General features: G+C 44.4%; 1 protein-coding gene across 6 annotated transcripts in view; it reads left to right on the forward strand.

Moving 5' to 3' along the window:
- LOC115172755 (probable palmitoyltransferase ZDHHC14) overlaps nucleotides 1–26227 on the forward strand; it is a 97745-nt gene that overhangs the window by 39583 nt on the left and 31935 nt on the right. For all 6 annotated transcript variants that reach the window (XM_029730486.1, XM_029730485.1, XM_029730489.1 and 3 more), the window contains exon 3: nucleotides 2824–2984. In XM_029730486.1, coding sequence (XP_029586346.1) covers nucleotides 2824–2984 — 161 coding nt within the window. The remainder of the gene's footprint in view (nucleotides 1–2823; nucleotides 2985–26227) is intronic.

A 26227-nucleotide genomic window follows, 5' to 3' on the forward strand; every position in this document is an offset into this window, starting at 1 on the left:
ATAGCAAACGTCCTTGCTGTGTGATTTATCATAGTAGCAGGCAGCAGCAATCTATATTATCAGACCAAAAACATGGAGGAGAAGTGATTGGGTGAAATTATGGGGAAATACAACTTCACTCTATCCAATCAGAGCAATCAATCAAATGTATTTATAAAGCCCTTCTTACATCAGCTGATGTCACAAAGTGCTGTACAGAAACCCAGCCTAAAACCCCAAACGGCAAACAATGCAGGTGTAGAAGCACGGTGGCTAGGAAAAACTCCCTAGAAAGGCCAGAACCTAGGAAGAAACCTAGAGAGGAACCAGGCTATGAGGGGTGGCCAGTCCTCTTCTGGCTGTGCCGGGTGGAGATTATAACAGAACATGGCCAAGATGTTCAAATGTTCATAGATGACCAGCCGGGTCAAATAATAATAATCATAGTGGTTGTCGAGGGTGCAACAGGTCAGCACCTCGGGAGTAAATGTCAGTTGGCTTTTCATAGCCGGTCATTCAGAGTATCTCTACCATTCCTGCTGTCTCTAGAGAGTTGAAAACAGCAGGTCTGGGACAGGTGGCACGTCCGATGAACAGGTCAGGATTCCATAGCCGCAGGCAGAACAGTTGAAACTGGAGCAGCAGCACGGCCAAGTGGACTGGGGACAGCAAGTAGTCATCAGGCCAGGTAGTCCTGAGGCATAGTCCCAGGGCTCAGGTCCTCCGAGAGAGAGAAAGGGAGAGAGAGCATACTTAATAAATTCACAAAGGACACCGGATAAGACAGGAGAGACACTCCAGATATAACAGACTGACCCTAGCCCCCCGACACAAACTACTGCAGCATAAATATTGGATGCTGAGACGGGAGGGGTCGGGAGACACTGTGGCGATACCCCCAGACAGGGCCAAACAGGCAGGATATAACCCCACCCACTTTGCCAAAGCACAGCCCCCACACCACTAGAGGGATATCTTCAACCACCAACTTACCATCCTGAGATGAGGCAGAGTATAGCCCACAAAGATATGTGCCACGGCACAACCCAAGAGGGGGGGCAACCCGGACAGGAAGATCACGTCAGTGACTCAACCCACTCAAGTGACGCACCCCTCCTAGGGACGGCATGGAGGAGCACCAGAAAGCCAGTGACTCAGCCCCTGTAATAGGGTTAGAGGCAGAGAATCCCAGTGGAGAGAGAGGAACCGACCAGGCAGAGACAGCAAGGGAGGTTCGTTGCTCCAGTGCCGTTCCGAGTATCGCAGGATGAACGTAGAGCCCGCCCTGTTCTTTACAGACAGGCAAACTAACCAGTTGAGTTATGTAGACCACGTAGGACCTCGCACATGACTGACCTGAGAAAGCTGTGTGCTGGCACCTGAGTTTCTTTTTCTTCGATCACAGCTAATTACAAAAAATACTCTGATCATAATCGTATCCAGAAAATTGACCATATCCATTACGATACTCTTTTTGTCCGACTACTCGGCACACCCCTATTACCTAGTCTTTCCTAGCATGCCATGTTTTCAGATCCTCACATAGTGCCAACTAACACTGATGGAAAACATGAATATAGATCATTTCCCCTCTCGTCTCACCTCTCTGTCTACACACACAGGGATGTATGCTACCTTTCTCCCACTTATCACTCTCAGCAACCTATCACTATCACTGCCTTTTAGAGGCCCTAGCTTGGCCTTTATGATCAAATGTGATTTTGCTTGGCATTGACTTTCAAGCCACAATCAATGAGTGAGAGCATAAGTGTAGCGTACTCTGTGAACGGCAGCACTGCTGTCCTCCCGCTGCAGGCATTTTCTCTCCTGCTGTTGAACATCATACTAATGGAATAATGTCTCCCTCTCACCTCTCTGTGCCCTGTTCCATGTCATCTAGCCTCATAACAATCCATCCTCTCTGAGAGACTAAAGCATGTTTAGGATCACCTCTCTGTGCCCTGTTCCATGTCATCTAGCCTCATAACAATCCATCCTCTCTGAGAGACTAAAGCATGTTTAGGATCACCTCTCCCTCTATGTTGTGAATTTGGGGACAGTTCAATGATGAGCGTTTTGTTAATTACATTTTTTGACGTGTGTTTGAAATTATGAACGGTTTTACCAGTCTGATCAGGCGCTGTTCCTCTTCCTTCTATTCCTGGGCTACAGTAGTCATATCATTCAGATGGGCTAGTGTGGTACAGAACTTTTTGAGCAAGGCTCAACTCTATAGTACAGTTTTTCATAGTAAGTGTCTGATTTAAGTAACAGAATGCATTTTGTTTGTTTGATTAAACCATAAGGACTCCATGTCACTCGGTCATTCATTTCCCCCTCAAGGAATGCCTCACATCTGCCCCCGCTCCCCGTCAGTAATGAAATCAGAAGTGACAGTGCATGGCCCAGCCATATCAGCTCTAATGATAAAGCGATTACAGTAATAAGTACCTGCAAGATCAGACCTAACGGGATAAAACTCAATGATCTGTCATTAGATCAGATTACGGTGCAGTTCAGGGCAGACACTGGGGAAGCCCTGGCCCAGGGGGAGGAGGGGGCTGAGTGGGTGGGATAGAGACAGACGTCCGGAGAACTGTCTGTAAACGGAGGTTATGAGTCTCCATATCTAATATCTACGCTCTGCTTTGAAATGGGGCTGGGCGTGGAGGAAAATTATACCCACTTCCGAAACGCCACTTTCTTGGCCAGCAAACACGTGCCGCGGATTCTCATGATGGTCGTACGTTTGACTTAGTGCAGCCTGCTCTGAATACTTCAGTACTTGCATACACTGAATATCTGTGGGTCTAACTCTGCCTCTCTCATCTTTCTTTCCCTTAGCTGTCCCTTCCTGTCGGTGCAGCTCACCCCAGCCATCCCAGTGATAGGGGGAGTGCTATTTGTCTTTGTGCTGGGGACTCTCTTCAGGACCAGCTTCAGTGACCCGGGGGTCCTGCCCCGAGCAACACCTGACGAGGCTGCAGACCTGGAGAGACAGATCGGTAAGAAGACCCCTGTTAGTTCAATGTACTGTATTTCTCCCTCCTTCTCAATAATCCCTGTCCACAAACACTCCCTCCTAGGGGTGTGAACGTTAAAACTTTTAAACCAAATTGGGATCCTTAACATGAAGTAAAATCCCTAACCTTTTTTGTTGTTGTTGCAGAAAGTAAACAGCATAGTGCAACTCTGGACCTCGAAGCCAGTTCCACTGCATTTGATCATTTTCCCCCTCTAATCAGGATTTAGACCTGGGACACCAGGTGCTTGCAATTCATTATAATCAGGTAGAACAGAAAACCAGCAGGCTCTGGACCTTGTAGGGTAAGAGTTGAATAGCCCTGGCATAGTGGGTCAATTTCAGCAACAACTAAGAGCATTGAAGCGTGAGACTAACTTCTCCTCTGTTTTAGTGCCCTGGCTACCACACTGAACAGCGTGAAGCAAACCCATGCACGTTCACAGATACTGTGTGTGACTGTAAGAGCAAACTGTTGCACCTCGCTCATCTTTAAAGCCTAGCCTAATCACTGATGATAGGCCTTGTTGAGTGATATTGCAAGCCAAGAAATTGCTAGGTACAGAATTGCATTGCTGTTGATTGAAGATAGATGGGCCTAGTGCACAGTTCTGATTCTGTATGCCTGGTGACCTACCTGCCTATACTGTGCCCCTCTCCTCTCTCTCCGTCCCTCGCTTTGAAAGATGCGAGTGTTTTGTGTTCCCGGAAGTGCGGCAAACTAATCAGTCTCCTCCGTCCTAAAAATACTGAATCTCATCGTCATTAACAGTTGAAAAAATGGCAGAGAAAGGCAAGCGACAACAGCAAAGTCCTGTATGGCAATACTTTTAGAAGTTAAATGAGGAAATGCAAACATTGCGAGGTGTAATTAAGGTACAGTAATGGTGGTACAGGTGCAGTGCTTCACCATCTGAAATGGACTCACCTTGAGACACGTGGAATTTTCTGAATTTTTCTAATTGTTTTAACAGAAAAAAATTTTTCCGTATTTGTCACATCCCTACTCAATCCTACATGTGTCTCACACACGTCCTTCTTTTCCGCCCTCCTTTCCCTGTCTCCCTCCCTCCTCTCATGTCCTCACCATATCTTTCCCTGTCTCCCTCCCTCCCTCCTCTCATGTCCTCACCATATCTTTCCCTGTCTCCCTCCCTCCTTCTCTCATGTCCTCACCATATCTTTCCCTGTCTCCCTCCCTCCTTCTCTCATGTCCTCACCATATCTTTCCCTGTCTCCCTCCCTCCTTCTCTCATGTCCTCACCATATCTTTCCCTGTCTCCCTCCCTCCTTCTCTCATGTCCTCACCATATCTTTCCCTGTCTCCCTCCCTCCTTCTCTCATGTCCTCACCATATCTTCCCTGTCTCCCTCCCTCCTCTCATGTCCTCACCATATCTTTCCCTGTCTCCCTCCCTCCTTCTCTCATGTCCTCACCATATCTTTCCCTGTCTCCCTCCCTCCCTCCTCTCATGTCATCACCATATCTTTCCCTGTCTCCCTCCCTCCTTCTCTCATGTCCTCACCATATCTTTCCCTGTCTCCCTCCCTCCTCCTCTCATGTCCTCACCATATCTTTCCCTGTCTCCCTCCCTCCTTCTCTCATGTCCTCACCATATCTTTCCCTGTCTCCCTCCCTCCCTCCCTCCTCTCATGTCCTCACCATATCTTTCCCTGTCTCTCTCCCCTTCCCTCTCTCCCTGACCTCCACCTGCTATGCCTAGACCAGTGGTCATGTTGTTAGCTGTGACTGATGCTTCTCCCCCTCGGGCGGTGGTGTGCCAGTTGGCCCCTGGCAGGTCAAAGGTCACCTAGTCTCACTATGGAGCAAGCTTCTGACAGTCTGATGCCTCTTCTGCTGCTGTGAGCTGAGCCAGGAGGAATTCTCCTACTCCTCTGACATCTCCAGAGTGAGAGAGATAACCGAGAGCAGACAGTCAAACCTAGCTCTGCTCTCCTCGGTCTCCTGTAAGCCTCTCGAGAAGAGCCTAAATCAGAAGAGCCGTTGCTTAGCTATAGAAGCCGCCGAGTCTGGAGCTTCCCTGGATGATGATGAAATATAGAAATGGTATTGTAGGTTGGCGTTTGTTCAAGTGTCTCTCTGTCTGGTGGGCAATCTGTTTTTTCCTCTTTCATTGAGACCTCACCTTTGACACGAGACGTGATCAACTTTAAGACCAATAAATACATTTGGAGGTATAGGCCTATATCGTTTCTCTCACTTTTGATAGACTCATGTTTAGCAGCTTCTGGTGAAACCTAGCTACTGTACTTTCCCACTGTGAATCTCTTATATGATAATCTATATACATTAACTCCTTACAGATACTGATTGTACAAAACATTAAGAACACCTGCTCTTTCCATGACAGACCGACCAGGTGAAATCTATGATCCCTTATTGATTTCACTTGTTAAATAAACTTTATCTACACTTCAATCGGTGTAGATGAAGGGGCGGACACCGGTTAAAGAAGGATTTTTAAACCTTGAAACATGTGTGACATGGATTGTGTATGTGTGCCATTCAGAAGGTGACTAAATATTTAAGTGTCTCTTGAATTGGGTATGGTAGTAGGTGCCAGGCGCAGCGGTTTGTGTCAAGAACTGCAATGCCGCTGGGTTTTTCAACAGTTGAAAACAGTTTGCCATATCTATCAAGGATGGTCCACCACCCAAAGGACATCCATCCAACTTGACACAACTGTAGGAAGCATTGGAGTCAACATGTGCCAGTATCCCTGTGCAAAGCTTTCAACACCTTGTAGAGTCTATGCCCCAACGAATTGAGTCTGTTCTGAGGGAGAAAGGGCGTGCAACTCATGATTAGGAAGGTGTTGTTAATGTTTTGTTAATGTTTTGTATACACAGTGTATTATGCTCTTATCTGTGTCAGGAGTCTGAATCATCAGTTGTTCTTTAGGCCCTTGTTCAACAAACAGCAGAGGGGTGTTTTTATTCATCTTGTTTGGAGACTTAAGCTTAGGTGGGGAGGTACTGTATGGTCACACAGAAAGGACTCGAAGCTTTGGGAGGGAGGGGAGGTACTGTATGGTCACACAGAAAGGACTCAAAGCTTTGGGAGGGACGGGAGGTACTGTATGGTCACACAGAAAGGACTCAAAGCTTTGGGAGGGAGGGGAGGTACTGTATGGTCACACAGAAAGGACTCAAAGCTTTGGGAGGGAGGGGAGGTACTGTATGGTCACACAGAAAGGACTGGAAGCTTTGGGAGGGAGGGGAGGTACTGTATGGTCACACAGAAAGGACTCGAAGCTTTGGGAGGGAGGGGAGGTACTGTATGGTCACACAGAAAGGACTCGAAGCTTTGGGAGGGAGGGGAGGTACTGTATGGTCACACAGAAAGGACTGGAAGCTTTGGGAGGGAGGGGAGGTACTGTATGGTCACACAGAAAGGACTCGAAGCTTTGGGAGGGAGGGGAGGTACTGTATGGTCACACAGAAAGGACTCGAAGCTTTGGGAGGGAGGGGAGGCATGGTAGCACAGAAAGGCCTTGGAGCACCAGCTTTGAACAACACCGGTCATTTGGGATAATTATCAAATAATTGTTTTAGAGAATATACAAACTATAGGGTTGAAAAATGAACAATGTTGACCCAAATAAAACATTCGCTCTGCCCCCCAATATTTGTTTACAAATATTGGAGTAAAAAATTAAGTTTTGGGTTCTGATGGGGTAGGACAGTTCAACTAAGATCATGAGGCATTTATAAGTTTATATTCTTGAGTGAATATAATTAATTTACAAGTCCAGAAATGGATGTAGCAACTGCTGATTGACCCTTTTAAATGCCATCTCTCTGCAACTGTCTGTTCCCCCCAAAGATTGCCCACTGTAATGGTCTATTCATGGTGTAGCTGGATGATATGCAGATGCATTAGATCACATCTGTTAGCACTTACCCTGATCCAGCTCCTACAGGGAGTTGGCATCCTCTGCTCTGAGCGCTCACTCACTCTCTCTTTCTTTGTTTTATCTCTGTCTTCACTCCATCTTCACATTCCTGGATCCATCTTTCCCCTTTCTTTCTTTCACTATATTGCATTAATCTCTCTGGCCTGCTCTCGTCCACCAACTCTTCCATCTCCCTTTCCATCAAACACACACATGTACGTCAGGGCTCATTCCTCACATTTCCAGGCTGTATTTCTCAGGCTGACTGTTGTACTTTTCCCATTCCTCCTCAGCCCAGCCCAGACAGCCATGCTCTCCTCTCCTCCTGTAGTGCAGCATCCTTATGTAACTATATATATACACACACACACACACACACACACACACACACACACACACACACACACACACACACACTGACTGCAAGTCTCTGAGGAGAAGACTGGCCTTGTCTGCAGAGGAGCAAGCCTTGTTTTCTCTTATTAGTGGAGCTCTCTCTCTGTGTGTGTGTGTGTGCGCTTCACAGCATTAGGAGAACGTGTGAGTATGCAGTGTTGACATAACATGGTTTGTTGTGTCTGCTCTTTTTCACTGGATTGATTAGCATTCCACAGCCCACTCTGCTGCTGGTATGAAATAGTCCCTTTACAGCGTATGGTGTTATGAAGCTGATGATGGGTTTTAACTGTCAGTGTTAACAGAGCTGTAACTGTGCCGACAGACTAGAAACTCACTGGCAACTCGGCTCCATGTCATCATCTCCCTCCCTGCCTGGGTTAATATGTTGTGGGAAAATACCAGAGTCTGGCAGCCCGTCTGTAAATGGGCTGATACAGCCACCACTTCAACTCAAATTTCTGTGTTTTTATTTTTACAAGCCCACATTGTCTAGCTGCGTTGATGTTTGAAACATACTCCTGGCCTATGAAAGATGAGAAAACATAGTATCTCACCCAAAAGCTGTTATTGTTGACCGTATTTTGTTTCTGTTTCTTTGTTGTTAATCAGTTTGATTCCATTTGAAAGACAGTGTTGTTGACGGTAACGAGCCGTGGGTTCACAGGACCAGGTCTGGTGTTTGGGTGAGTGAATGACTAAATATAGGCACATTGAGTCATGGATCTGGTTCTTCTGGAATAATGGAGGGACTGGGTCACAGAGGGAGAGAGATATACCCCCCTAGACACAACTACGAGAACATAACCAACAAAAACGAGTCACAACTCCAGCAGCTCTCTCACAAGCTGGGTATGTACATAGTCAATGGTAGGCTTTGAGGGGACTCCTACTCTAGGTACACCTATAGCTCATCCCTTGGCAGTCGTAGGCCTTACTGTAGACTACTTTATTACTGACCTCATCCCAGTCTCTCAGAGCTTTCAGTCAGCCCACTGACACCCCTACCAGATCACAGCAAAAGGACAATCTTCACTACCGTTTGGGGTCACTTAGAAATGTCCTAGTTTTTGAAAGAAAAGCACTTTTTTTGTCCATTAGAATAGCATCAAATTGATCGGAAATACAGTGTAGACATTGTAAATGACTATTGTAACTGGAAACAGCTTTTTTTTTTAATGGAATATCTACATAGGCTTACAGAGGCCCATTATCAGCAACCATCACTCCTGTGTTCCAATGGCACGTTGTGTTAGCTAATCCAAGTTGATCATTTTAAAAGGCTAATTGATCATTAGAAAACCTTTTTGCAATTATATTAGCACAGCTGAAAACTGTTCTGATTTAAAGAAGCAATAAAACTGTCCGCCTTTAGACTAGTTGAGTATCTGGAGCATCAGCATTTGTGGGTTTGATTACAGGCTCAAAATGGCCAGAAACAAAGTACTTTCTTCTGAAACTCGTCAGTCTATTCTTGTTCTGAGAAATGAAGGCTATTCCATGCGAGAAATTGCCAAGAAACTGAAGATTTCATACAACACTGTGTACTACTCCCTTCACAGAAAAGCGCAAACTGTCTCTAACCAGAATAGAAAGAGTGGGAGGCCCCGGTGCACAACTGAGCAAGAGAACAAGTTTGAGAAACAGACGGCTCACAAGTCGTCAACTGGCAGCTTCATTAAATAGTACCTGCAAAACACCAGTCTCAACATCAACAGGGAAGAGGTGACTCCAGGATGCTGGCCTTCTAGGCAGAGTTCCTCTGTCCAGTGTCTGTGATCTTTTGACCATTTTAATCTTTTATTTTTGTTGGCCAGTCAGATATGGGTTTTTCTTTGCAACTCTGCCTAGAAGGCCAGCATCCCGGAGTCGCCTTTTCACTGTTATCTCAAGTTGAGGGAGCGTGCAATTGGCATGCTGACCTCAGGAATGTCCACCAGAGCTGTTGACAGAACATTTTATTATTATTTCTCTACCATAAGCCGCCTCCAATGTCGTTTTAGAAACATTTTCAGTACGTCCAACCGCCCTCACAACCGCAGACCATGTCTATGGCTTTGTGTGGGCGGACCTCCACATCCGGCTTCTTCACCTGCGGGATCATGAAAGACCTGCCACCTGGACAGCTGATGAAACTGTGGGTTTGCACGACTAAAGATCATATGGGAAGCTCATCTGCGTGTTCATCGTCCTCACCAGGGTCTTGACCTGACTGCAGTTTGGTGTCGTGACCAACTTCAGTGGGAAAATGTTCACCCTCGATGGCCAATGGTAGGCGGGAGAAGTGTGCTCTTCACAGATTAATCCCGATTTCAACTGTACCGGGCATATGGCAGACGTGGGCGAGTGGATTGCTGAGGTCAACGTTGTGAACAGAGTGCCCCATGATAGTGGCCTTATGGTATGGCCAGGCAATAGCTATGGACAATGAACACAATTGCATTTTATTGATGGCAGTTTGAATGCACAGAGAACGTGACGAGATCCTGAGGCCCATTGTTGTGCCATTCATCTGCTGCCATCACCTCATGTTTCAGCATGATAGTGCACTGCCCCATGTCGCAAGGATCTGTACACAATTCCTGGAGCTGAAAAAATGTATGTTCTTCCATGGCCTGCATACTCACCAGCCATATCACTCATTGAGCATGTTCTGAGAAGCTCTGGATCGATGTGTACAACAGCATGTTCCAGTTCCACCAATATCCAGCAACTTCGCACAGCCATTGAAGAGGAGTGGGACAACATTCCACAGGCCACAATCACCAGCCTGATCAACTCTATGCGAAGGAGTTGATTTGAATTGGTAGTAGAATGAGTTGGGATTATGCCGGTTCATTGTTTAGCTACATGTCTAAACAAAAAACACCGTTTCGCTAGATGATTACATGACCCATCAAGTTAGACAGGTGTGTCTGGGGGTGATTACGGCCATCTTGTATTTCATGAACGTGTACATGTCTAGACAACAGAGACCAATCCACTTAGCCACCTCCCAGCCACATCTGGCTATTTCATTTCCTTCACATGACCCATCAATTTAGAAAAGTGTGTCTGGGTAAGCGTCATTTAAAATATTTTTATCTGGTCACTTTCTGTTTTTTATATTTCTATTATGCAAATATGCAAGTAACCATTTCACTGTACCATTTACATCTTTTTGTATCCTGTGCATGTGGCAAATAAACTGTCTTTACCAGAGACGGTAATGTGAAGAACATGACTTTCACCAAAGTCAGATTAGGATATAGGCCACGCACTAGATAGTGTATTTTTATTAAGAGTTTTTTCTTATTTTAGGCTACTACATTTACCACTTTTAGTCTTGAAGTCTTTGGTTCTTTACAACACTACTGACTCTGTTTAGCACATGGCCTCATATGTGAATCCTTAACCTGTTGGGGAAAGGGGGCAGTATTTGCACGGCCGGATAAAAAACGTACCCGATTTAATCAGGTTACTACTCCTGCCCAGTAACTAGAATATGCATATAATGGTTTGATTTGGATAGAAAACACCCTAACGTTTCTAAAACTGTTTGAATGGTGTCTGTGAGTATAACAGAACTCATATGGCAGGCCAAAACCTGAGAAGATTCCAAACAGGAAGCGCCCTCTGACCATTTCTTGGCCGCCTTTGTCATCTCTATCCAAAACAAAGGATCTCTGCTGTAACGTGACATTTTCTAAGGCTCCCATAGGCTCTCAGAAGGTGCCAGAACGTTGAATGATGACTCTCCAGTCTCTGGCTGAAAAACAGTAGCGCATTTGGTAAGTGGTCGATCTGAGAACAATGAGACGGGTGCGCACGTGCACGTGAAGAGTCCATTTTACTTTCTCTGTCTTTGAACGAAAACAACGACTCCCGGTCGGAATATTATCGCTTTTTTACGAGAAAAATCGCATAAAAATTGATTTTAAACAGCGTTTGACATGCTTCGAAGTACGGTAATGGAATATTTTTACATTTTTTGTCACGAAATGCGCCGGGCACGTCACCCTTCTTTACCCTTCGGATAGTGTCTTGAACGCACGAACAAAACGCCGTTATTTGGATATAACAATGGATTATTTGGGACCAAACCAAATTTGTTATTGAAGTAGAAGTCCTGGGAGTGCATTCTGACGAAGAACAACAAAGGTAATAACATTTTTCTTATAGTAAATCTGACTTTTGTGAGTGCTAAACTTGCTGGGTGTCTAAATAGCTAGCCCTGTGATGCCGGGCTATCTACTTAGAATATTGCAAAATGTGCTTTCACCGAAAAGCTATTTTAAAATCGGACATAGCGAGTGCATATAGGAGTTCTGTATCTATAATTCTTAAAATAATTGTTATGTTTTTTGTGAACGTTTATCATGAGTAATTTAGTATATTCACCGGAGGTGTTCGGTGGGAATGCTAGTCACTTGCTAATGTTAAAAAGCTGGTTTTTGATATAAATATGAACTTGATTGAACAAAACATGCATGTATTGTATAACATAATGTCCTAGGAGTGTCATCTGATGAAGATCATCAAAGGTTAGTGCTGCATTTAGCTGTGGTTTTGGTTTTTGTGACATTATATGCTAGCTTGAAAAATGAGTGTCTGATTATTTCTGGCTGGGTACTCTGCTGACATAATCTAATGTTTTGCTTTCGTTGTAAAGCCTTTTTGAAATCGGACAGTGTGGTTAGATTAACGAGAGTCTTGTCTTTTAAAATGGTGTAAAATAATCATATGTTTGAGAAATTGAAGTAATAGCATTTCTAAGGTATTTGAATATCGCGCCACGGGATTCCACTGGCTGTTGACTAGGGTGGGACGCAAACGTCCCACCTAGCCCAGAGAGGTTAAAGAGATGGGTGGGGCTAAGGCTTAGAAGGGTGTGAACGATACTGAATTGGTGTAGACAAAGAGGAGCTCTCCAGTAGGCGTACCAAAACATTCAAGGGCCATTTTCTCAAAAGTGGGGTTACAAGTTTATCAACTTTCAAAGCCGAATTACTTTCCCATTGTTCCTCAACTGCAGTGTATGATATACCATTTTCTAGCTCGGAGTCTCTACTTTTGTGCAATGTAAAAAAAAACGTTTCAAATTTTGCTACATAGGAGCGAATCCAGGATTGTGGGTCACATATATCAATGAATTGGCGCGGGCACTAGAACTACTAGAACTACCCTACTGGAATCAGAAATTAAATGTCTGTTTGCAGAAGATCTGGTGCTTAGCTCCTAGATCTTCTGCACAGATTCTGTCAGACTTGGGCCTTGACAGTAAATCTCAGTAAGACAAAAAATGGTGTTCCAAAAAAGGTCCACTTACCAAGACCAGAAATACAAATTCCATCTAGACACCATTGCCCTTGAGCACTCAAAAAACGATACCTACCTTGACCTAAACATCAATCAATCAAATGTATTTATAAAGCCCTTTTTACAGCAGCAGATGTTACAAAGTGCTATACAGAAACCCAGCCTAAAACCCTAAACAGCAAGCAACGCAGATGTAGAAGCACGGTGGAAAAACACAGGTAACTTCCACAAGGCTGTGAATGATCTGAGACAAGGCAAAAAGGGCTTTCTATGCCATCAAAGGGAACATAAAACTCAACATCACAATTAGGATCTGGCTAAATATAATTGTCAGAACCCTCTATGTTTGAGTTCTGGGGTCCACTCACTTACCAAGAATAAACATCCAATTGAGACTGCATGCAGAATTCTGCAACAATATACTTAGTGTACAACACAAAACCTCAAACAATGCATATAGAGCAGAATTAGGACTATACCCACTAGTTATCAACAATCCAGAAAAGAGCAGTTAAATTGTACAACCACCTAAAGGAAGTGATGCCCACACATGCCACTCTACAGAGAGATGAACTCAGCCAGCTGGTTCTGGGGCTGGTTCACAAACAGCCCCAGGACCAAAACACATTTAGACACAACCAAATTCTGAAAAAGATAACTATTTGATACACTGAAAATAATCAACCAAAAAAAACAAAGCAAATTGGAATGTTATCTGGCCCTAAACAGAGATTACACAGTGGCAGAATACCTGACCACAGGCAGACCTGGCTCTCAATAGAAGACATGCTATGTGCTCACTGAGCTACACTTCCTAACCTCCTGGCAAATGTATTACCACAGAGAAACATATTTCCCACAGATCACACAGACCCACAAAGAATTTTAAAACAAATCAAACATTGCTAAACTCCCATATTGGTTAGTTGAAATACTGCAATGTGCAATCACAGCAGCAAGATTTGTGGTTTATCTGTTTATTTATTTTCCCTTTCATACTTCAACTATTTGCACGTTGTTACATCACTGTAAATAAGCAATAATAACATTTCAAATGTCTTTTAAAACTTAGGAGTTTAATGTTTACTGATGTTTATTTTCCTTGTTTATTTCCCTTTATTGTTTATTCCATTTGCTTTGACAATGGAAACATGTTTCCCATTCCAATAAAGCCTTTTTGAATTGAATTGAAAGCGGTGGCTCTCCCTGCCTCAGCGCCCTTCATGATGTGAGAGGAGGAAGGAATTTAGCTTATAGTTTCTGCATGCAATTTGCAGACAAAAACACGACAAAGAAAGACACATAGTGGGGGCTTGGAAAGCGGGGGAGACAGAGAGAGTGGAGGGACAGGAGGGGAGTGTGAGGGCTCCCTGTGTCCGTGTGAAGGGTGTCCTGTGGTGGCCAGCTGATAGGCGATAGAGGATGATGTGATTATCAGGTCCCTGAAGTGCGATCTATCACACATTACACTCTGCTCTGTCAAGAACCATACACACCCTCCACGGGGGAACAGCAATGCTGGGAGACAGGCTGTCTGCCGCCTCTCACTCATTCTCTCACACACACACACACAAAAAGTGTGTATCCGCTGGGCTATTGAATTTGAACCGGGGGGAAAGAAAAATTATAAAGGTGAAATAGAATAAAAGTGGAAAACTAAATGTGATCAGTTTAACCTATTCAAGGTAATGTGATATAAACTAGAGGTCGATCGATTAATCGGAGTGGCCAATTAATTGGGGCCGATTTCAAGTTTTCATAATAATCGGTAATCGCATTTTTGGACACCGATTATGGCCGATTACATTGCACTCCACGAGGAGACTGCGTGGCAGGCTGACTACCTGTTATGCGAGTGCAGCAAGGAGCCAAGGTAAGGTGCTAGCTAGCATTAAACTTATCTTATAAAAAACAATCGATCTTAGCATAATCACTAGTTAACTACACATGGTTGATGATATTACTAGTTTATCTAGCTTGTCCTGCGTTGCATATAGTCGATGCGGTGCCAATTAATTTATCATTGAATCACAGCCTACTTTGCCAAACGGGTGATTTAACAAGCGCATTCGCAAAGAAAGCACTGTCGTTGCACCGATGTACCTAACCATAAACATCATCAATGCCTTTCTTTAAAATCAATACACAAGTACAGTGGGGGAAAAAAGTATTTGATCCCCTGCTGATTTTGTACGTTTGCCCACTGACAAAGAAATGATCAGTGTATAATTTTAATGGTAGGTTTATTTGAACAGTGAGAGATGGAATAACAACAAAAATATCCAGAAAAAAGCATGTCAAAAATGTTATAAATTGATTTGCATTTTAATGAGGGAAATACGTATTTGACCCCTCTGCAAAACATGACTTAGTACTTGGTGGCAAAACCCTTGTTGGCAATCACAGAGGTCAGACGTTTCTTGTAGTTGGCCACCAGGTTTGCACACATCTCAGGAGGGATTTTGTTTGGCAACTCGAACCTTCAGCTCCCTCCACAGATTTTCTATGGGATTAAGGTCTGGAGACTGGCTAGGCCACTCCAGGACCTTAATGTGCTTCTTCTTGAGCCACTCCTTTGTTGCCTTGGCCGTGTGTTTTGGGTCATTGTCATGCTGGAATACCCATCCACGACCCATTTGAAAAATCTAAATTGGTCGACCTCTAATATAAACAACCACATATTTAATTGATTTAACCATGCCAGTAAGTTGAGAATCAGTCCTCAATAGCAATATAAAGAAACAAGGAAACAAGCATTATAAATACACTAAACAAAACTATATAAATGCAACATTCAAACATTTTACTGAGTTACAGTTCATATACGAAAATCAGTCAATTGAAATAAATTAATTGGGCCCTAATCTATGGATTGCCCATGACAGATATGCATCTGTTAGTCACAGAAAAATATGCATCTTTTGGTCACCTTAAAAAAGTAGGGGCGTGGATCAGAAAACCAGTCAGTATCTGGTGTGACCACTATTTGCCTCATGCATCACGGCACATCTCCTTCGCATAGAGTTGATCAGGCTGTTGATTGTGGCCTGTGGAATGTTGTTCCACTCCTCTTCAATGGCTGTGCAAAATTGCTGGAAATTGGCGGGAACTGGAACACTATCATACACGTCGATCCAGAGCATCCCAAACATGCTTAATGGGTGACCTGTCTGGTGAGTATGCAGGCCATGGAAGAACTGGGACATTTTCAGCTTCCAGGAATTGTGTACAGATCCTTGTGACATGGGGCAGTGCATTATCATGCTGCAACATGAGGTGACGGCGGAGGAGGAATGACACAATGGGCTTCAGGATCTCGTCAGGGTATCTCTGTGCATTGAAATTGCCATCAATAAAATGCAATTGTGTTCATTGTCCGTAGCTATTGCCTGCCCATACCATAACCCCACCTCCACCGTGGGGCCCTCTGTTCACAACATTGACATCAGCAAACCACTCGCCCACACAACGTCTGCTTAATGCCCGGTACAGTTGAAACCGGGATTCATCCGTGAAGTGCATACTTCTCCCGCATGCCAGTGGCCGTCGAAGGTGAACATTTTCCCACTGCAGTTGGTTACGACATCAAACTGCAGTCAGGTCAAGACCCTGGTGAGGACGACGAACACACAGATGATCTTTGGTTGTGCAAACCTACAGTTTCATCAGCTGTCTGGGTGGCTGGTCTTTATCCCGCAGGTGAAGAAGCCAGATGTGGAGGTCCTGGGCTGGTGTGGTTACACGTGGTCTGCGGTTGTGTGCCATGTTGGACGAGCTGCCAAATTCTCTAAAGCGACGGAGGTGGCTTATGGTTGAAAAATGAACATTGAATTTTCTGTCAATAGCGCTGGTGGACATTTCTGCAGTCAGCATGCCAATTGCACGCTCCCTCATCTTGAGACATCGATGGAACGTTGTGACAAAACTACGTTTTTGTGGCCTTTTATTGTCCCCAGCACAAGGTGCACCTGTGTAATGACCATGCTGTTTAATCAGCTTCTTGATATGCCACACCTGATGCCACACCTGTCAGGTGGATGGACTATCTTGGCAAAGGAGAAATGCTGACTAACAAGAATGTGAAGAAATTTGTGCACAACATTTGAGAGAAATAAGCTTTTTGTGATTATGGAACATTTCTGTGATCTTTTATTTCAGCTCATGCAACATACTCATGATGGGCGTCATGATGTGCACAATCTCCAATTAGTCTCCGGCCCAAGTGCTTGTGTTACGTTGTTCAGCTTATGTTTCAGAGCGTGTGCTGTATGCTCTTCACATGGTGAAGTAATGTTTGACCACAACTGAACTGGTTGTTCCTTTATTCCCAGCACCCTCATTAATAAGTAATGCTGTTGTCTTCTATTCAAAGTGGTACAGGGCTCAAGTTCACCTCTGGTATTCATCTGTTGTGAAACTACATACTGAATAAGCCTGCTGTGTAAGCCAATGAGCACCTGTCCTGTCCCTGCTCTGAGTGTGACTGTGAACTGAGGAATAGCATCGTAACAGGAACTCTTCAGCAATCAGCCTGCACTAGTATATCGATCACCACTGTTGTTACTGCAGCTCGTCTTTCCATGCATCATGTCTCTCTCTCTCTCTCTCTCTCTCTCTCTCTCTCTCTCTCTCTCTCTCTCTCTCTCTCTCTGTCTCTGTCTCTGTCTCTCTCTCTGTCTCTGTCTCTGTCTCTGTCTCTGTCCCAGCCAGCCAGCCAGCCAGCCATATTTAGCAGTGCAGTCCCTGGTCAGACGTGGCATTGCTGCAGAGACTGAGGGACTGGCATCCTCCAGGCGGAAGCATGCCAACCCCAAACGCTTTCATTACCGGAACCAGGCAGGATATGTCTCTTCTGCTGTGCATGCCAGAGACCTAGCGATAGGCTAGCCAGTAAATGTCAGAGGATGTTTCTAAAGCCGGTGGCCATGCTAAACTCCTGCTCCTCTCCCAGTGTGTGTGTGATGGAGAGGAATATAATGTGGATTCACTGACATTTTAAGGTTTTTATTGGCTGCAACTGGACCCTATATGATTATTTTGAGGGTTTCCGTCACTGCTGCTGAGAAATCAAACAATCCATGTTTGTACGTGTGAGTGCATGCTGTGTGTTGTCGACAAATGCATTCAATCAGGAGGGCTCTACTTATAGTTCACAGCTCTCCTATCCATCGTTCTCCATCCTCCCATCCTTCTATCCCTCTATTTTCCTGCTGCCCACGCTGGTAGACAGACCATCCTGTTACAGGCAGAGCGGAGGAGAGGCACAGCAGTGGAACCGGGTTTATAGTCTCACCACAGTACTCTTGTCTGCCTGTCAGACATGTCTTTAGCCCTCAGAGGATGTGCTCCAAACGGTTTCCTCCTCAGTCACATGGTGTGACTGGGCATGCATCACTGTCTTATACAGAACAGCCCAAAGTAGATTGACTGACAGCCAGTTTTCTATCAAGATAAAACTCAGTGATGAACCTCGTCTTTTTGCTCCTGCATAATATTGGCAACATTTGAGTTAGTATTTTGTGGTTAGATACGGTTCTAGAGTCTGACTGACTGATAGCTGCTCTGGGATAGGAGGAGAGGGAGAGAGTTGAGTAACTGCCTAGAAAGACTGCCTCAGAGTGAGGACGTGGAACCGGTCTCGCTGAACCAGAGTGAGGACGTGGAACCGGTCTCGCTGAACCAGAGTGAGGACGTGGAACCGGTCTCGCTGAACCAGAGTGAGGACGTGGAACCGGTCTCGCTGAACCGGAGTGAGGGCGTGGAACCGGTCTCGCGGAACCGGAGTGAGGGCGTGGAACCGGCCTCGCGGAACCGGAGTGAGGGCGTGGAACCGGCCTCGCGGAACCAGAGTGAGGGCGTGGAACCGGCCTCGCGGAACCAGAGTGAGGGCGTGGAACCGGCCTCGCGGAACCAGAGTGAGGGCGTGGAACCGGCCTCGCGGAACCAGAGTGAGGGCGTGGAACCGGCCTCGCGGAACCAGAGTGAGGGCGTGGAACCGGCCTCGCGGAACCAGAGTGAGGGCGTGGAACCGGCCTCGCGGAACCGGAGTGAGGAACTGCTTGCCACACACACGGACTCAATACAAACTTTCTCAACAGAACCGGCCTCATGCCCTTACCAAATGAGTGGTAATCTCACTTAATACATCTGATCAGCAAGGCTTTAAAACACAGCCTACGTTACTGTGTTCCGCTACACTACTGTCACATTGATACTGGAGCTGGGAATGGACAGGTACCATGAAATTTATGTGCCGATATGTATTGCGTTTCTCACGATTTTATATATATATATGTGTGTATGAGAGAGAGGTGTGTGTGTGTGTGTGTGTATGCATGTATATACATACACACACACACACACACAATACTGGGATTTTATTGCGATTTTTATGTTCTAAACATTGTTCACTATATGTCTGCTGTAGAGCGACGAGAGAGCATGAGAATGAGTTTTGATCAGTCATGGAAATAAAATTGCTGAAAATATGTTGGCTCACTATTTAAAAAGATGGAGAACAAGTTACGCTACTGATACTTGGAGTCAAAGTATTGATATTATATAATCCATTATAATAGCATGATATGTAACTCTTCCCCCCCCCCCCAACACTAATTGCTACATTGGCCTCATTGTTTGAACCTGAACAATGGCCGGTTGGAGCAGTGTGGGAGAATAGAGGTTCTAAAGCCCTCCACTTGATCTGATCTGTGTAAGTGGGCTTGTGGAGCTCTTTACAGCCACCCTCCATTAATCCATTGTAGCTCCTCTCTCCTCTCTAAAGCACTCGGAGGTGGTTATTAACTCACAGGGAGATGGGGAGAGAGTGAGAGGTGCCGATAAGAGGTGTGTGAATGGAAGGAGCTCTCTGTGATCCACAGCAGTCTCTTTACTCTCAGCGTCAGTGCAGGGGTAGGATATAGCAGTGTGTCACAATATCCACCGACTGACTTCCCCCATGGTGAAATGTGGATTCAGAATTCAACCAGGATTTCTTCTTAATTCACTGTCAGAATTCTCCAACGTTCCGTTGCCAGGGGTTACCATGTGTTCTGTGCATCGTATGGCTTCACACTTGATGTCTTCACACGTTGTCTGTACATCTCTATATGTGCTAACATTTAACAGTGTCTTCATGATGTCCTTGGAAGGAGAAGTCTGACTGTTTAGGTAGGAAGTAATGTTCTGTTTTGGTTTCACAAAGCATCTCTGGGATGTAATGAAATCCCATGCACAATTTCAATGGACCTACAGGTCTATTCTTCCAGTGTGAATGTGGTCTTTAATTGAACATCCACAATTCCACCATTTGTCTCGCATCAGAAAGCGACAGCAGACTGATCTGTCTAACTTGCAAACAGTCATGGGATAGCTAAAAAGAAGTTGGGCAACAATATGCTTTCTTAACATTGGAAACTGTTACCAAGGTTACAGCACTGAGAACCCCCTTTCATCCTCCAGTCAGAGTTAATCTTACCAAAAACCTTCTGCTTATATTGATTTTCTTTTTCATGAGCAAGTCTTCACTGCCTAATTCTACATCTAGCGAAGGTGTTTTGTGGTGGTAGAATCGGTATTTATTCAATTCAAAATGTGCACGTATATGTCTGCTTGCTGGCTGAACCAGTCTGAAATCAAATCATATGAAATGAAAGGCAGGGATGCTAACATTGTCAGTTCACACTCTCCATAGGGAATACCCCCTCTAGTTAGCTAGCTAGCTATTGTAGTGACGTTCTAGCTAATGCACAAATTCGTTTTCATGAAATCTGTCAGTCAGATACATGCTGATATCTGAGAACCGTCTCATAACTTTGGTGGCGTACAACTTCATCAACAACCTGGCAAACTAGCTACCGTATGGACATTCAAACAAGCTTGCAATAGGGTGTTGGTTGGAGCAAGTTTGCTCAAGTGATCAAGCATGGTTTAACATAGCAGCCAGTGCATCATAGCTACCAAGAGTGGAGTGATTTTCAGAATTAGTGTTAGGCGGATACGCTATTTCTTTTAGATGAGTCCCACGTCCTACAAGACAGATTGGTCTCTGCAATTCGGGATCCTTGGGACATCCCTAACTCATTGAAGTTGACATTTAAAATAGGTAAGGGATAAGGAAGGGACGTCCCAAGGATTCCGGATAGCACTGACCAGAACAGATCGGTTGAGGGACGAGGGTTGAGTGACACCTCCTGACGTGACAATATGCCCAGTATAGTTTATTAATTAGCTTATGTTTTGATAATCAAATGAATTAGCTGAACAACCATATTGAATACAGTGTGTAAGTCGAACTCTGTACTCGCAGGATGTTACTGCAAGGTCCACACCATGGCTATTAACACTCAACCCATTCCCACTCCATTACCCAATTATTACAGTAAGATGGATCCATACTATGTGGTTTCCCCCCAAGCAGCAGCACCACCCTATCAGTATGTGAACCCTTTGGAATTACCTGGATTTCTGCATAAATGTTACATAAAATTTGATCTGATCTTCATCTAAGTCACAACAATAGACAAACAGTGTGCTTAAACTAATAACACACATTATTGTATTTTTCTTGTCTATATTGAATACATAATTTAAACATTCACAGTGTAGTTTGGAAAAAGTATGTGAACCCCAAGGCTAATGACTTCTCCAAAAGTGAATTGGAGTCAGGAGTCGACTAACCTGGAGTTGAATCAATAAAACGAGATTTGAGATTTTGGTTAGAGCTACCCTGCCCCATTAAAAAAAAAAAAACTCACAAAATTTCAGTTTGCTATTTACAAGAAGCATTGCCTGATGTGAACCATGCCTCTAACAAAATAGATCTCAGAATAACTAAGATTAAGAATTGTTTCCTTGAATGAAGCTGGAAAGGGCTACAAAAGTATCTCTAAAAGTCAGTCCACGGTAAGACAAATTGTCTATAAATTGAGAAATTTCAGCACTGTTGCTACTCTCCCTAGGAGTGGCCGTCCTGCAAAGATGACTGCAAGAGCACAGCATAGAATGCTCAATGTGGTTAAGAAGAATCCTAGTGTCAGCTAAAGACTTACAGAAATCTCTGGAAGATGCTAACATCTCTGTTGAAGGGTCTATGATAGATAAAACACTAAACAAGAATGGTGTTCATGGGAGGACACCATGGAAGAAGCCACTGCTGTCCCAAAAAAACATTGCTGCATGTCTGAAGTTCGCAAAAGAGCACCTGGATGTTCCACAGCGCTACTGGCAAATATTCTGTGGACAGATTAAACTAAAGTTGTGTTGTTTGGAAGGAACACACATCACTATGTTTTCAGGACCTGGACAGCTTGGTGTCATCGACGGAAGAAGGAATTCCCAAGTTGATCAAGACATTTTGCAGGCAAATGTAAGGCTATATGTCCAATTGAAGCTCAACAGAAGTTAGGTTATGCAACAGGACAACAACTCAAAAGACAGAAGTAAATCAACAACAGAATGGCAGAAGAAAATACTCCTTCTGAAGTGGCCCAGTCAGTCCTGTCCTAAAACCCGATTTGAGATGCTGTGGCATGACCTCGAGAGTGGTTCACACCAGACATCCCAAGAATATTGTGGAACTGAAACAGTCTTGTAAAGAGGAATGGTCCAAAATTACTCCTGACCATTGTGCAGGTCTGATACGCAACTACAGAAAACGTTTGGTTGAGTTTATTGCTGCCAAAGGAGGGTCAACCAGTTATTAAATCCAAGGGTTCACATACTTATCCCACCCTGCACTGTGAATGTTTACACGGTGTGTTCAATAAAGACATGAAAAATTATAGTTGTGTGTGTGTGTTATTAGTTTAAGCAGACTGTCTATTGTTGTGACTTAGGTGAAGATCGGATACAATTATGACCAATTTATGCAGAAATCCAGGTCATTCTAAAGGGTTCACAGAATTTTTCTTCCCACTGTAACTGCAATTTCCCTAACCCCTGTTTAAGGATTTATTTAATCTGACAGACATGGATAGGTCTCCACCAATATACTTTCACCAATCCTGTAACTTGATATCAGTTAGGCTGTAGGCCTATAATGTTGCGAAAGGGAAGAAGGAGGAATATAGGCCTAAAAGTTATGTCCTCTGAGAAGAGTTGGAAGAGAAGCGAGATGTTCTTCTGGCTAAAGCCTAGATTGATGGTCTCTGTGGGCTAGACACTCCCTTTCCCTTACCCCTCATCACGTCCTTAAACCTGATGCTCTTCTCTGGGAACAAATAGAAACCAGTTCCTCCGAAATGAACTGAAACACCCCTCACAGGTTTTCATTGGTAACACTAAGCAAAACCGGGTGGAATGGAATCTCAGGATGTTTTCATCATAGTCAGCCGGGAGCAGAAAGCTCACTGAACCCTTTAGAACAGACTGTCATCTTAGGGCTGAGTAATGATTTCAAAACATTCCAAAAATAACTCAGCCCTACTTTTCAGATCTGTATTTCCACTTCAGTAAAGTTTATCTTGTTTAATTGTATTCCTTTTCACCTTGTAATCCCATCATGGGGGGGGGGGCACACATCTTATCCTTATAATCTTACAATGGCGGTTGGCTATTACAGTGGTTGACACGCACGTGCACACACGGCAATCTGTGGCCGAGAGTTACAAGGGGAAGTAGCAAGGGTGTGTGCCTGCGGCGATAGGAAGTGAGTGTTTGTGATGTCATAGTAAATGCTCAGTGTTATCATCATTAGGAAACCTGCTCTTTGTTACCCACTGAAGAGGAAAGTTTCCTTCAACTAACAGTTTAAATAACTGCCAAAGCCTCGATATCCAGGACAGGAGTTACGTTATGCAACCAGAAAGCATACCACACACACATTTTAATAAAACCCTCCTTACATAATATTTTTCTCCAGTTTGATAGCCTATTTCTGCATTTTAATGTGTATTCACTCCCTTTATGTCCAGCCAGCGAATGCTTCCTCTGGAAGATGGTTTCCTGTCTCTCTGGTCTTTCTCATTTGTTTTGTTGGCCTGTCTTGAGGATTATGATCAGTCCTGACTGGGAGATAAAAGGGCTCCGATGAGGCCTTTTGGATGGAGCCTCATGGCCCATGAATAGAGATGCTGCTGCTGGGATAGTAATTGCAGCCAGTTGAATTTACCAAATGGGACCAGACAAAGAGAGAAAGGAAACCATAAGTTGTTGAGCAATTAGTGGCCTGGGTAGGCCTCTGCTGTTACTGACGGCCCCTGTCTACTGTATGCCTCTGCATACTAGGGACGCACACACTCACAGACCACTGTGCCTGTATCTGAGAGGCAGAGTGAGTACTTATTCAGGGATAGTGTGTCTGGATGTGCTCTCCTAGTCTCCCTGTGGGACTCATGGGCCTCATTACTTCTCATCATGCAGACGTACAGGAACCAACAGCATCTGCCTGGGAAGTCCTGTACAGAGAATGGATGCTCCTCAATAGTCATAAATTACAGGGCCTCTTCTCCTTGTCCCTGCAGTGATGTAAATGGTGCATTCATGCAGAGTCTCCTTTAAAGTAGTCTCTAATGTGAGGATTTAAGTCGATGCCAACTGCTAAGGGCGCACAACTCCAAACTAACACACTTATCAAGACTGACAATCTTACGGGGGCGAGACCGTTGCCATGGTGACAGGGACGCCTCAGTGGTGTGGTACCCTGGAGTCCTGGAGCCCCCTGAAGAGAGAACAGTCTGACCTGTGTGTGGCTGACACACACAGTCTGAAAGATGATGGATGATGGCTTGTCAAGATAAGATGGGGCCTGGGATGTTTTGCTGGTTATTCGTATTTTGCTCCCCAGGGGTGTGAAAGTAATGCGGGAAAATCGAGATCACAAATATCACCTATTATTATCCCATTACTTGTTTGTGATGTCGACTTGACTTTCAGAAATCAGAAGTAAGCACTCGTCTGTACAGGCTACCCTTCTCTTTGTTCATAGTTTAAGTCCAGAGTCTTTCTCAAGAGTATTGGCTCAGCCAACGTCTCAGGTCATGGTCTTATTAAACCTGTGGTCAGTGTTATTTTTGTTGTCTGTGAGTGAAGGTCCATCTGCTAATGTCCTGTTCTCATCCTCTCCCTATCACCTCCCTATCCCTGCAGGATAGCAATGACATTTTCAATCTACCCCGTCGAGATGGGGCTGGCTGGACGCTTTGGCCAACATCGAATCCCCCTTCAGTCTCTGCTCTGCCTCTGTGTGCTGGTTAAGCTGTTCCACTGCCCTCCCTAATCAACCCCTTTTATCACTACCCTCTTCGTTCCAACTCCATCCTCTCTCTCTCTCACTCTCTCTCCTCTCTCTCCTCTCTCTCTCCTCTCTCTCTCCTCTCTCTCTCCTCTCTCTCTCCTCTCTCTCTCTCCTCTCTCTCTCCTCTCTCTCTCCTCTCTCTCTCCTCTCTCTCTCCTCTCTCTCTCCTCTCTCTCTCCTCTCTCTCTGACAGAAAAACTACTGTTAGGCCTAGATCCAATCTGTGAAATATGGAATCACACCATAGACAAACACACCCAGTCAGCAGAAAAAGCTTTCCTCTTAGAGGTGTGAAGATAAACTCATAGTTGTGACTGAGAGTGGAGAAGGAGCATATCATTGGCTGATTTTAGAGGCTTGTTTTCACAGAAGTTGAGAGAAATTAGTTGGGATTCTTTCCTTGTAAAGGTGGTTCAACTTGTTTAGCTTACCTGCTGTCAGCAGATCTGGCTCTATTTAAAAAAAAAAAAAAATTTTAACCTTTATTTAACTAAGCAAGTCAGTTAAGAACAAATTCTTATTTCGATGATGGCCTTGGAACAGTGGGTTAACTGCCTTGTTCAGGGGCAGAACGACAGATTTTTACCTTGTCATCTCGGGGATCCGATCTTGCAACCTTTTGGTTACTAGTCCAATGCTCTAACCACTAGGCTACCCTGCCGCCCCTATATGATGCCTGAGGATACAGGTGCCTTGGGCCCGTATCCACAAAGCATTTCAGAGTAGGAGTGTGGATCTTGGATCTGTCCATAATCATATTTATTATGATCTATGTAGAAGGCAAAACTGATCATAGATCAGCACTCCTACTCTGAGACACTTAGTGGATACGGGCCCTGGTCATGACCTTTAGCCTCACTAGCTATTGAGATCCATCTATTTAGAGCTTTCAGTATTTGCCTAGGTGTGTTTTTAGATGTGATCTTTTAGACGAGAGAAGCAGGTGAATGTTTATTTCACAGTCAATAGAAAAGGATTAGGCTACACTCAATGTTATTCCTCGTTGTTTGTCTGTTAATGTTTCAGCTTACAGTACGTCTTGATACAGTTGTAGCCAGACAGTGTTTTACAGTTGATGCTGGTGGTTAGGCTTGGCAATTGCCAGGGATCTCACGATATGATATTATCGCGATACTTACGTGCCGATACGATATGTATTGTGATTCTCACAATTCTATATGTATTTCGATTCGATACTGCGATTTTTATTGCAATTTGAAATTCCAAACCAGGGTGTGGTTGGCCATCGGTTTTAAAGCTTATTTACTTCAATTGTACACATTTTGCCATGCAGCTGAGAGAAAATGTTGCCGTTTTAACGTTAATTTCCTGCCATTCTACGTATTCCGCCGTAGATCTGAGAGAACATTTTGCCGTTTTA

Source organism: Salmo trutta, chromosome 33 (genome assembly GCF_901001165.1).
Source record: "Salmo trutta chromosome 33, fSalTru1.1, whole genome shotgun sequence".
NCBI lineage: Eukaryota > Metazoa > Chordata > Actinopteri > Salmoniformes > Salmonidae > Salmo > Salmo trutta.